Source organism: Monodon monoceros, unplaced genomic scaffold, assembly GCF_005190385.1.
Source record: "Monodon monoceros isolate NGI ecotype Baffin Bay Population unplaced genomic scaffold, NGI_Narwhal_1 Super_Scaffold_6, whole genome shotgun sequence".
Classification (NCBI taxonomy): Eukaryota; Metazoa; Chordata; class Mammalia; order Artiodactyla; family Monodontidae; genus Monodon; species Monodon monoceros.
This window is the reverse complement of record NW_021703783.1, coordinates 53,999,449-54,013,223: the sequence shown is the minus strand read 5'-3', so window position 1 is coordinate 54,013,223 and position 13,775 is coordinate 53,999,449. Positions and strand designations below refer to the sequence as shown.

Sequence of the window (13,775 nt, the reverse complement as noted above, 5' to 3'; positions counted from 1 at the left end):
GGAAACTGGGGTTCAAAGACCTGAAATAACTAGTCCAGTGTCACAGCTATTATGTGGAAGAGATGGGATTCAAACCTTCTCTTCTCTTCATGCTACAGTGAGGATTTCTTGAGAAAATGTAACAGAAGAGAGAAACAGAAGTATGCAGGTAGCAAACTGCCCAAGTCCCAACTTTTTGGAGAAAATTCACAGCTTGCATTTGAATGTCTTTCAAAATATTTTCTTATACATTACTTTTTTTAAAAGTCTTGGAAATGGGTGAAGTAGAAATTGTGATTCTCATTTGATAATCAAGAAAAGTCAGGCTTGAAAAGTCCCCGATTACTGGAGACATGAGGCTTTTCCTGACTCTTCAGTGTGACTTCAGCCCAGGCACCTCTCACTGTGGACCAAAAGCTACGACTCTGGGGCTGAAAAACCCTCATGCATTGGAAGTTCAAACCATATGAGGCTATGAGCCCTCTTTTATTTAGAGTTAGGATCAGGTGGGACCAGGAACCCTCTTGTATTTGGGGTCCAGACCATGGGGGGACAGGAACCAGCTAGCTGGCAGGAGCCTGCCCAGCAGCTACATTCTCTCTAGGCAAGATTTTACATTTGCCCCCAGCAACCCAGTAATTCTACATTGCGATCCTTATAAAAGGGATTCTTGGCATCCTTGGCCAAAGTGAACTGCTGGGGAAAAGGTCACTGGAAAAGTCTTACTCATTGATTTAGAACATCTTCCCCCATCAAAATCCTGCCCATAAGACTAGCCCCTCCTTCCACTACCCGTATGCCATTTCCCCAGGACCTTTATAAAACCCTTGGCCTCTGCAACATCAAATATGAGTTCTCCACTGGAAAACTTCTGCTGAAAACATGGCATTTGGATTTTTTTTTTTTTTAATTCCCCTGGGAACCTGCTCATTTTTCATTCTGGAACTGTTGTCTGGAGCCAGTTATCTTTAGGTGGCTTTTCAGTGACCTTTGAATAGGATTTAAACAAGGGATGCAAGATTTCCTATCTGTTGGAACATTTCAGTTACTTTTCTATGGCTGTTCTCAATGCCCTCTCTAGGGACAGGCCACAGAACATCATCACAGGATGGAGCTTAACTCTGAAATAGCCAGGAGAATTTGAGGAGCAATCTGGTTTGATGAGAAAACTCTTGGAAGGTTTGGGTGACTTGCCCAGTACTCTCAGGGAGCTGTTGCATCTGTGGGAGAGTGAACAGATGGGTCCCTCATCTGGCTAGAAATTTACCCAGCTTTCTGTATTTGAGAAGCATAAAGAAGCTGCAGGCAGGATGCAGGGATACCTGAAGAAATTAGAGTAACCATGCACAGGAAGGTGGATGGAGAGCTACATTATCCAGAAACAAGGCTTGAATTAGCATTTTGCGTTTCTAAGGTTGAATAAGAAAAATCAAGCAGCTGCCGGCCATGGTGGATCCATGCAAAAGATAAGAAGGCAGTAGAGGTTTGGTTTATACAATGGCTGCATGCCCGGTGCAGTGCTACCACAGCATGCCCAGGGGGTTACGATCTGTGGGACAAGGCCAAGTGACGTCATTGTCCACTGAAGGACCCTCACAGCCCATGATGGAGCTGAGGCCAGACGTCCCTGAAAGGACCAGCAGGCTCCACAGGACACAGAGGACCAGCTCTCATCGTGTGGCTGTGAAGGGCAAAGGCAGCAACCGGAGCAGGAGAGAAAGCCACGGGCACCTCCTGTCCAGGCAGCATAAACCCCTGGAGTGTAGGGACAACAGAGGGAGGGGAGCCTCGAGAGGGAAACCTTGGATCCTTGCCAAGCTGATGCCTGGGAGTAAAAGAGATATGACTTGGTACCCTGTATTTGGGGCACTATTCTCACTGCCTACATTAAGTATTTATAGTGGCTAATAGCACTGGCACGGAGGATTCTCCTTTCCCCTAATAAGTGTCACAGCGTTTACTCTGGAGATTCAGAAGTTCAAGCCTTCAGGCTCAGAAGCCTCAGTTTGTTCTCAACTTGATCAGGTCTCTAAGCTCAAAACATGATATGTCCCATGATATGTAAGACAAAGAATGAGGGGGGCTGACCACTTGCGCATTGTATAATGCTGCTGAAAGACTTTTAAAATGATCTTCCAGAATTTCAAAGATCTACTGGGAACTTGCTAATTGGAAGCAAGTGCTAGGGAAGCAACTTTCTACCTTCCTGCTGCCCTGGAGAAATCCTCTAAAGCAGGGTTCCCCAACCCCTGGGCTGCGGACCGGTAAGGTCCACGGCCTGTTAGGGATCAGGCCGCACAGCAGGAGGTGAGCGGCGGGCGTGTGATCAAAGCTTCATCTTCGGCTCCCCATCGCTCCCCATCGCTCACATGAGCACCTGAACCATCATCCCCAACCGCCATGCATGGAAAAACTGTCTTCCACGAAACCGGTCCCTGGTGCCAGAAGGGTTGGGGACCGCTGCTCTAAAGTCCTGCTTCTCCGAGTCCCTCCCATGAGCCAGCAGCATAGGCATCGCCTGGGAGCTTGTTAGGAATGCAGAATCTCAGCCCCTACCTCAGGCGTACTGAACCAGAATCTGCACTTTACCAAGATCCCCATGTTACATGTGTGCACGTCTGAGTTGAGAAGGATTGAGTTGAACGAAGCAACGAGCACACCAGCGGGCTCCTGTAGGTGCTGCCACACGGCACGGCTTCCCCAGGCCTGGAGCCTTGGTCCTCTGAGACACAATTGCCCCTAAAACTGAAGGGACCAGCATCTCATCTCCACCAGAGAGACAATGGCATCTCTTCCCAGGAGCACCTGTATGACCCTACCTAACACTGCATGAAACATTATGTCAAGAGGGAAGAAATAAATTCCCAGAGCCTATCATTGCCCTTCTATGAGAGAGAAACTAATTTTGTAGGGCTACTGCAAGGCTGGGAAAAATCCATGATTTAATGGCAGTGACAGGCCCCGGATTGGCTCACTTGGTCTGGAGTGGTGGGCCCACACGTGACAGTCCCCGGAGTCTTCCAGCGCCTGTGTGCACTTTCTCTTCTTGGTCGGTGGCAATGAGGGTCTAAAATTAAGAACCCAAAATAAGGTTAGGATTCTTCTTTTCTCTCCAAGTTAATCAAATTTAATTTCCCAGGACTCTGCTCTGGGCCTCTTCCTAAGACTAATTCTAGTTAGTTAAGGTTCCTTGAGTCCTACTAGTCTGCAACACCAGGTGGATACATGGAGTGGACGGGCAAGCTCCTATTCTATGAGCCCTACTAGTCTGAAACTTAGTTTTTCACTCTCCAGTGGATCTGGGATTCACCTATTTGAAAAATAAACTGACAACATTTCCAAAGGCAGAGGACTCATTGAGACAAAGACAGAAGATACTTAAAATTTAAGGGTATATTTTATACCTGAAAATGTTTTTCACATAGAATTTTATCACAGTTTTTGATGGCCTTTACTCTTTTTGCCATCCTCTAGATCCAGAAGGAGGAACGAAAGAGAGGGAAGGCGGAGAGGAAGGGAAAGAGAAGAAAAGAATATTAACTAAGACAGTTGACAGATATTTTTCAGAGAGCTCATTCACAAATCACTTGAGTGGTCTAGCTGAGGCTGCAAATGCAAACAGTGCTTTCTCCAGCACCCAGAATCTCCCTGTACATTTCTGACATGTTAGCTTTCCACTAAAGGAGGGCCTTGGGTTCAGTGGATTGTTGATTAAAAGTTGGTTTGAAGCCAAGGGCACTGGGGGTCTGATATATGTCTCAACACTGCCATCTCCTGGAGAGGACTCCACAGTTCACTCTTTACCAGCACTGCGGCGTAGAGGGGCTGGCTGGTCTTTCATAACTAAATATCTTGCTCTTTACCCAGGACTGTGGCACAGAGGCTGCGGATGGTAAGAACAACCAGTTTCCAGATGGGAGGACACAGACTGGTCCAGAGGGGTCCTGAGATGACGGGCGTCTGGGTAGCAGTTGTGAAAGGCACTGTGGGAATGCGCAGAGTCGCTCATTTCAGACGAGCCCTGGGGCAGGTGTGCAGGCAGCCTCCCAGGAGCAGCTGCCGAGAGGAGGAAAGCAGCTGGCATCCCCCCGGCGGCAGGTGTCAGAGTCGGGCAGCACGCACCTGGGGAAACACACAAGTGAGAAAGGCCCCTCTTTCTCACCATGCAGAGTCCAAAAGAAGAGAAGCAAGTGCTAGATGGGCGGGAGGGAGGTGGGTCCCACTCACCTTTGACCTGTGGAGGAGAGCAGGAGTCTGACGCAGAATAGGGTGGGGTATCTGGGAGCTGGCGTTGCCTGAGGATTAGAGACATGCATTCCTTTTGTTTGTAACTTATTCCATCATTATATTTTTTTTTCCACAAACTGGTAGCAGCCCTCTGTGTACAGCACCCCTAGGGAGGGTTCCAGGTGCTCCTGGGGGCCAAAGCCCACCAGAACATGCCCAGTGTCATGTTGAGTGAGCTCTGAATCAAACAGACCCGGGTTTGAGTCCCAGCTCTCCCACTTCCTAGCTGTGTATCCATGAACAAGTACTTAACCTCTTCAGGCCTCCACTTCCTCACCTATAAAATGGGAATAATCATTATGCCCTTCTCATAGCATCATAGTGAAAATTACATGAGATACTGTGTGTAAAGCCCATAACATACGTCCCCAAACACAGTGAGTGCTCAACAAAGCTTAATTAACATTATTGTGTCTTCTTAACATTCTCAAAGCACTTAGGCCAGAGAGATGGTTGGGCTAAAGCAGTATAAAATGTCACCACTAAAGCAATGGTTTTCCACCTGTGCTCTGGGGAATCTCCAAGCTCTTGGAAGGAGCTCAGGTGTTTTACAAAAGAAAAATTTTAAATGCCTGGGGGAAATATTTTATAACTTTTTTCTGTTTTATATATTGAGGTGCAAGTAAAATTTCATTTTAAAAAATGAGTACCATCACTAAGAAAAGTGTGAAAATGTCTGTTCAAAAAAACCCTACCTTTTCTGTTCGAAAAGTTTCTTATGGCTCAGAAACTCTGTGGTTCTAAGTTATATATAATCACCACCATCCTCCACTTGATCCTCTTGCTAGAGAGTAAGCTATCATATTTTTCTTGCTTCATTAAGATTTCAACATCATGCAATGAAGAGAGAAATCTGTTTTTATTATTTACTAGAAAACTTATGCTTTCTCCTCAAATTGGTCCTTTATAGTTTATTCACTTTTTATTAATAAGGGAATAGAAAACATACATTTCCCTTCCTCCAAAAACTCCACCGAAAAAACTCCGCCGAAATGAAACTCCAAAAACTCCACCGAAATAAAAGTAAAGGAATAAAGAGGCATAAACAGAAAAAGACATACGTGAATACAGACTACAACAGACCATATTTCAGTAACAGTATGGCAGACAGAAATAGGATGGATGGTAACTGAATTAGCAGAAGGGAAAAGCTGCCTGGGGATGGCAGAGGGGATGTAGGAACCAACAAGACATTGTCCAATTTGAAAACAACTCCAGAAAAGCCCAAGATATTGGCATCACCAGCAGTTTCTGAATTCAGGGGTAAGGTAGAGCTAAAAGTGAAAGAATTGATTGACAGTTTAATTAAAGAACAGCTGGACCCTTAGATCAACTTCTCCCACCTGTATAGTCTGGCAACTTCCCAACAGAAATTGGAAAGTTTTATTCTCTGGAGAAACAGATCCAGGGAGATTGTAGAGCTACTGGGCGAAAAATGGAAGGACTCATTGAGCACATCCAGGTGAACAAAACTTCCAAGATTCGGTGAAGGATTTACAGAGCTCATGGTTGGATCCATACATGAGCTCTCCCTTCCACCTTGAGATGATCCTTACTGAAAAAGAACACATTGTTCCTAAACCAGAAGAGGTTGCACAGAAGAAAAGACATCCTAGAAGAGACTGAAGAAACAAAAACTTAGGGCCCGGGAACAAATGCTGCAAAAAAATAAACGCAAATAAAAGCAGAGAAAAAAACAACTCAAGAAAGAAAATATAATCTTAGTAAATTATATGTGAACACACAGTGATAGTAATGTAATCCCTGAATATAAACCTAACCAAAAATTCTTATACAATTTTATGATATTGGGAGGCTGGGGATAGAAGTGGGTATCGGATATGATATAAGAAAGTTAAATCCTCCTGGAAGATGATAGTAAGTTCTTAAGATGTAGAAAGCAAGAACAGCAATATAAAACATTATTCAGATAAAAGGTGGTTGAAACATCTAAAAGAGTTGGAAAGTAACTGCCTCTGGGAGAGCCAAACTTGGGGACATGGGGAGGAGTGAGGCAAAGGATTACTGGTTTTCATTATAAGCCATATATATGGCACCATTTAACTTCGTATCACTCTACATGTATAAATCTACAAACAAGGACTTCCCTGGTGGCACAGTGGTTAAGAATCCGCCTGCCAATTCAGGGGACACGGGTTCGATCCCTGGTCCAGGAAGGTCCCACATGCCGTGGAGCAACTAAGCCCGTGTGCCACAACTACTGAGCCTGCGCACCACAACTACTGAAGCCCGCACGCCTAGAGCCTGTGCTCCAGAGCAAGAGAAGCCACCGCAATGAGAAGCCCGCGCACCGCAACGAAAAGTAGCCCCTGCTCGCCGCAACTAGAGAAAGCCTGCACGCAGCAACGAAGACCCAATGCAGCCAAAAATAAATTGTTTTAAAATTTACAAATTAAATTTTGTGATTGACTCTGTGATCTCACAATTCCACATTCAAGGTTCAAGGCAGTTGTTTACTTTCCTTTACATTTGCGGCACCACTGAATTCAATAACGTTAATGAAAACTGAAAATCACAAGCAAATTATCAATACACTCGAGAAATATGGCATGGCACATCACAGACTAGAATGCATGCTCCACCCAGCAGGTCCTTGTGGAGAACCAAAGGTCCCTGTGTTGAGTAGCAGGAACATGTGTTGGTGGTTTTAAAATGCGAATTTAAAAGTTTTAATACTTTCCTTACAGTTTACTCTCCCTTCCCAAACTCACTCTGGCTACTCCTTTAGTTCATTGCATTTCATGTTCAATGCATTTTACTGGACTGGGAGAAATTTTGCATTCCTTTTCAGAAAATTTCACGTAAGATTTAAGGATAGCTACCTTCAAAACTAAGCAAATTGTTTAAAACAAGGGCAATGATTAACTTTAAGAAAAACACTGTTGTCTGAGACTGTTTCTAAGCAGTTAACTCCTCCCTACTCACAATCATGATGTCAGCAATGCACATTAGACTGTTTTGGGCCTTCAGTGCTCTGAATTTTCCTATTATGCTGAAGGGATTTCCATGAAGGGACCTAGAAATTGACAGAACCGTTGGTCACTCCTTGAGGGGCTGTCTCTATCTCTACCTTCTACAGGAAATGGTTATAAAAATCAAGAAATCCTTATAAAATGAATAATTTGCTTTCTAAATCCCTTCCTCTCAGACACATAACTTGCTTTTGTTTTTTGGAGGGTGAATGGCAAAGTGTGGTCTCCTGGGGGCTGAATGCCATGCAAACCAAAAGGAGTGCAAAATGCTTTTCTCTCCAGCTGGCTGAGGTTAGCACATCCATGACATCTGCATGCTGCAACCAAAGCAGCCAGGATTTCGTTCAGATTGCAGCCAGGCTTGATCAAGCATTTATTGAGTGCCTAGTACGTGCTCATAACTCTACTAAACACTAGGCAGGACTGCAGGACTCACAGTATTAAGACACAGGGCTTCCCGTGAACACCCATCTGGGACTATTCACAATTCAACAGTCCAATCCTCAGTTTTCTCCAATGACTCCCCCGGGGTCTTCACATACAAATTACACCTTCTCTAAAGCTCTTCTGCACATTGATATCAACTCAGCACACTGCCTGGTACAGAGTTATTACTTAATAAGTATGAATTACTGCTTTTTACCTGACATATGGCCATAAATATGTTTTTTATATAAATTCATATATCAAGAGAGGGCATTCCTGACCACCAATCTAACATGGTAGCCTTCTCCCACCCCTCACTTTCTACTCCCCTGCCTTACATTTATTTTTCTTCATCTTTTTACTGAATGACTTTATACTATACACCATTGTCTTTCTCTTCCCACTGGAGTCGCATCACAACAACGGAGCACCAAGAGTGAAGGGATGGAAATGGCTCTCCCCAGGAGCAGGTGATAAGGAAATGCATTGCCTGCTGAGAACTTAAAAACAATACTTAAATCCGCAGAAAGTCAATCTGCTATTTATCATTATTACCACACACCACCAACTCAAAGAAAAATGCCTGGGTGCCCTGCAGGGCAGACTGTTTTCCACCACATTGCCCTTGGTAAACTATTAGCAGGTCCATCTGTTTTGTTCACTGTTGTACCCCATCACCCAATTACAGCATAAAAAGTTGTTACTGAAAGTATTTTCTCCAGTTTTTCATGTGTATGATTCATGTCCTCCCACGCAGACATTCACTTAAGAGCATGTCTTAATACTGTGTGTGTGTGTGTGTGTGTGTGTGTGTGTGTATCTCCTGCATATTGCCCACTGGTGAGCACGTAGTAGGCACTTGATAAATACTTGACCAAGCTTGCATAGGGTTTGTACCCACTACCTGGAAGTTGGGATGGGAAAGGGCCTTGGCAGAAATGTCATCAGTGAATAAAGTAGCCCAAGAAAATCATTTCATGACAGGGCAATGGAAGCAAGAAAAGCAAGTTGCCACCCCTCCCCTTCGGCTCTATCTTGGCAAACTGCAAGAACACTGACCCTCCCTCTTACCACTCTCCCCTGCTGCTTTAGAAATAGACAACCTTTATGGAGGACCTACTCTGGTCCAGGCACTGAGCTAACCCTTGCAGGTGTTGCTTCATCTAATCTCTGCTACCACCATGTGAAAAGGTACTATTACTGCCCCTACACCACAGGCAATGAAACCGAGGCTTGATGAGGTTAAGTAACATACCCGAGATTATTCATCTGGCATCTAGTCAAACTGGAGTAAAGTGATCTATCACCAGAGTTTATGCTCTAAAGAACACAATGTTTTCAATACAGATATTTAAATATCCTAATCGAATGAATTACTATGTTATTTCATTTTCTACAAAATCTTTAGAATCTAGAAGTCACTGGTAATGTTTGTGCCCAGGATTCTGTTTACCTTTTCTCCTGCTGCATCCATTTGAACCCACAAATCAAACCGGTCAATGAACTCAGCCTTTAAAAAGCTCATCTCATAGAATTATGTGGATTACCTCACTCCCTTTCGCAACATCACGGTAAAGAGTTTATCAGCCCCACTCTACTGGTGGCAGAAGTAAAACATGCAGCTGGTCATTGACGCCTAACTCATTTTTCCTTCCAACCTCAATAAGATATGTCCTAAGTGAAACCCAGAATATTAGATGCTTAAGCTCAACCATTAGAATGAAATGAAATGAAACCCGGAGTTGATTCCTCACGGACCTAATATGTCTCTAGGTTCCCCTCCTATGAAGTCACCCATTCGAACTTGTGATGAGCTGTCACCTCAATGTCTTCAGCTAGCTCCCTCTTACCCCATCTGCAGCACCTCAAGGCCAGCCTAAAGCTCGGTATACTGTCTAATTGCACTGAACACACTCAAACCAAACTGTATGATTTGGTCCGGGTCTTGGGAGGTGGTCGGGAAGGAGGCATATGCACGTAACCTAAAGTAGGGCTTCTCAAACTATAATATGCCTGTGAATCCCATGGGGATCCTGTTAAAAATGCAGATTCCGATTCAGCATTTTGGGGGTGGGGCCTGAGGTGCTACAGTCGTAGCTCCCAGGCGATGCTGCTGCTGCTGCTACAACCTGGCCTCCAGTTTGAGTAAAGGAAGGAAACAGGTGAATCTCTGGGCATTTTTGAATGAAACAAACCTGTCTTGAAGATTCACTGGTGACTTTTCCAGAGCCTTCCTTCTTCTACACACACACACGGACACACACACACACTTCTTGTCCTTTTTCACTGCAACCTCCAGGAATTTATGCTTTCCCCTAAATCTCTAGCCTCCCGCCCTCCAGGCGGCACTCCATACCTGGACATTTCCCGGTGTGTCCAGCCCCCACAGCTCACCTAGCTCACCTGTGTGCCTAGTAGGTAACAGGCTGGCTAACCTAGGGGATCAGAGAGGACTTCTGCCCGCTCCTACTCCCCCTGGGCAGACAGCTGCCCTGGACTCCACCACACACGGAAATACAGGGTTAAGAGCAACTGTCAGACATCTTCCCGTCCTGACAGAACTGCCCCCGGTTCAACATACCAATTAGATTCACACGGAAGGATGAGAATGTCCTGATCAGCACATCCCAATGCTCATACGTGGGTACATGCTCCCAAAAGGGGGCCATGGCCACATAAGTTTGAGAACACTGCCTAACATTTCCCTTTCCCAGTTGCATATTAGCACATCAAAGGCCCTGAGAAGTCCTGCGGTAAAGAAATACATTTAATTTTGTTTAAGCCAGTGAGTCACATACTTATTTATTGCTGATCATGGAACTTTTTTTCCCACAGCATCTCGGGGGACCAGTTTTCCACAGAGCATTTAGGGACATCTGTTTCACAGAGCCAATAATTCCATTTTTTAATATCTTTGAGATTTGAAAATCTGCCTATGAGATTCAAATTTGCTCCTAGAAATTTTACAGCCTAATGTTCTCTTAAATCGCTTAAAGGGTTGTCATTGATACTTTTAAAAGGCACAATTCATGGGCAATATAGTAGAGAGGAAGTAACTCAGGCTTTGTAGTAAATTCATGTTTGAATCCCAACTCTGCTATTTATTAGCTGGGAGCCCCGGCAAGAAAACCTGCATCCCAGCGCTGCAAAAAGAGAGCCTGGTATTTAGAAATACTCAACACTTGGGGTATTTGAATACATTGTACAGATGCAATGATCACTGGACGAGCCCAACAAATCCATGGTCACGGACTGGGACTGTTTCCACTTGCTCTCTCTTGGATTTCTATTGCAGCTCCACTTAACTGCATGCACCTGAGCCATTTTTATCAGGAAATAGCAGCTTATCTGATCATAGGACTTTTCTTTAACGGGCCTGAACTCTGACAATCTTTGCAAACTATGGCTCAGGATCCATTCTGAGTCACACCTTTTGGCAGATAAATGTAGACCCACTTAATGTATTTCCCTGAGAGTCACGGAGTCTAAAACATCCCCTAAAACATCAATTAATCCAAAAGACAAATGTAGAAGAAAGGGCAGGTGTTCTAGAGCCAGGCACATTTTAATCCCAGCTTTGCCACTTATTGACATATGAAGAGTTACTTAACCTCTTTGCACTTCAACCTCTTCATGTGTAAAATATGGATAATACTGTGCCTATTTGGAAGAGTTGATAAGAGAATGAAATGTGTAAAATCAAATATGCAATTAAATGAGTAAATATGTAAAGTGCAAAGAACAATGCCTAATACTTAGTAAATACTCAACAGTATTAACTCCTTCCTCTACCTCACTTACAAATGCCAGACACCCACTCCCAAGGGTAGAGAGTGAATCTGATTGGGCAAACCATGTCGGAATCTCAGTAGCGATCGCCTATAGGGAGATATCTCTGGTCTTGCTGGAAAGACCATTATTATCATGGAGACTAAGATCATAGGATAGATTTCTGAACTCCCAGGTAGAAGGACAGCTCTTCGAATAAGACTTAACACTTGTTCACTTTTCCCTGCAAACAGCTAAAGTACTTTATGCCAGTTATAAAAGTGATCCAGATGATTAAACAGAACCCTGATGGAATCAGGTCTACCTTCTTTTGAGGAAAAGTCTTGTAGGGGACAGAAACTGACAACTTCTAGCAGGTTTTTTGTAGGCAGAGATGGTAAGGATATACCCATTGCCCACCCTTCTCACAGGAATTCATGGTAGCTGTGTGGATGGATTGAGAGGAATATGAAGGCAGGCACAAGGGTGATTAGTGCCTGGGTTCAGCCCATGCAGTGCCTGGAGCAGAAGAGCCAGCTCAGAGTGTGGGCTCAGACATGTGGCAACCCACCAGTTGTGTGTGTGTGTGTGTTTAACTAGCTTGCAAAATGTTGAGCCTCCCTTCTTCCCCAGTCATTTTGGCAAGGATGTTTTTGTTGGCAAAGAGCAGCAAGAGCCAGGTACCAAAGTACCTGCAAATAGGTTTCCCCATTACTATTGAGATTCACATCTTGCTCCACTCTCTGTCTTTCATGAGGGAGAGAAGGAAGGGCATTTACAGAAATGTCAAGGTAGGCTCAATGACAGAATGGAGATGACAGAAGAGGGTCAGTGAACTTAAAGACAAATCAATAGAAATTATCCAGTATAAACAACAGAGAGGAAAAAAAAAGATTGAAAAAATTAACTGAGCCTCTGGGGCCTGTCTACCATATCAAAGATCTAACATTTGTATCATTGGAGTCCTAGACAGAGGAAAGAAAGATGTTGGTACAGAAACATAAATGTGAAGAAATAATGGCTAAAAACTTCCTAGAGGTAGTAAAAAACCAAAAATTTACAGATTAAAAAACTGAGCAAATCCCGAACAGTATAATCTCAAAGAAAATCATGCCCATATGCAGCCATGTTATAATAAAATTGCTTAAAACCAAAGATAAAACAATATCTTGCAAGTGGAGAAAAATGATATATTACATACAAGGGAACAATGATTCAAATAACTGCCTATTTCTCATCAGAAAACATAGAGGTTGGAAGACAGAAGACAGTGCTGAGAAAAAAAGAACTTAACTGAGGACTCTGAATCCACAATCATTCCTGAGGACTTTGGCATTCCTTTCACAGTAATAGATAAAAGAAGTAGACAAAAATCAGCAAGGCTATAGAAGACCGGAAAAACAATGTCAACCAACTTGACCTAATTAGCATTTATAGAACACTTGACCCAACAACAGCAGAACACACATTCTTTTCAAGTGCACATGGAACATTCACCAAGATAGACCATTTCCTGGGTCATAAAGCAAACCTTAACAAATTTAAAAGAATTAGAATTATATAGAGTATGTTCTCTGTCCATAATGGAATTAAACTACAAGTCAGTGACAGAAAAATACATGGAAAGTTCCCGAATATTTGGAAATTAACCCAATTCCAGCCACCCAGAGTTAAAGAGGATGTCTCAAGGAAAATTAGGAAATATTTTGAGCTGAAAGAAGATCAAAATATAGCATATCAAAAATTGAGGAAGGCAGCTAAAGCCATATGGAGAGGGAAATGTATAGCATTGAGTGATTAAATTAGAAAGCAAAGGATGACTTTAAATCAAGAACTAAGCTTCCACCTTAAGAAACGAAACAAAGAGGAGCGAACTAAACCCAAAGCAATCAGAAGGAAATAATGAGTAGAAATCAGTGAAATTGAAAACAAACACAATAGAGATCAATGAAACCAATAGATACTTATTTGAAAAGGTCAACAAAACTTATACATTTCTAAAGAGACTAATTAAAAGAGAGAGAGAGAGAGAGAGAGAGAGGAAAGTGATTACCAATATAAGAAACAGAAGAGAATATCAGTACAGACTCCTTAGAGCCTGTAAAAGCCTATAAAAGCATAATAAATACTATGAACAACTCTTTGCCTATAAGTTTGACAATGAAATGGATCAATTCCCTGGGGAAAAAAGAAAACAAGCTACCAAAACTTATTTAAGCAGAAAGAGATAACATAAATAGTCCTGAATTTATTGGATAAACTTAATTCATAGTAAGGTCTTCCAACAAAGAAAGCTACAGGCACAGAAGATTTCATGGTGAA

The 13,775-nt window shown here is 43.1% G+C and overlaps 1 protein-coding gene across 1 annotated transcript in view; it reads right to left on the bottom strand.

Moving 5' to 3' along the window:
- MYRFL (myelin regulatory factor like) overlaps window positions 1-13,775 on the bottom strand; it is a 118,872-nt gene that overhangs the window by 68,179 nt on the left and 36,918 nt on the right. Inside the window, exons 4-6 of the mRNA XM_029204213.1 lie at window positions 4,207-4,274; window positions 3,843-4,101; window positions 2,955-3,046 (exon numbers count right to left, since the gene is read on the bottom strand). Coding sequence (XP_029060046.1) covers window positions 2,955-3,046; window positions 3,843-4,101; window positions 4,207-4,274 — 419 coding nt within the window. The remainder of the gene's footprint in view (window positions 1-2,954; window positions 3,047-3,842; window positions 4,102-4,206; window positions 4,275-13,775) is intronic.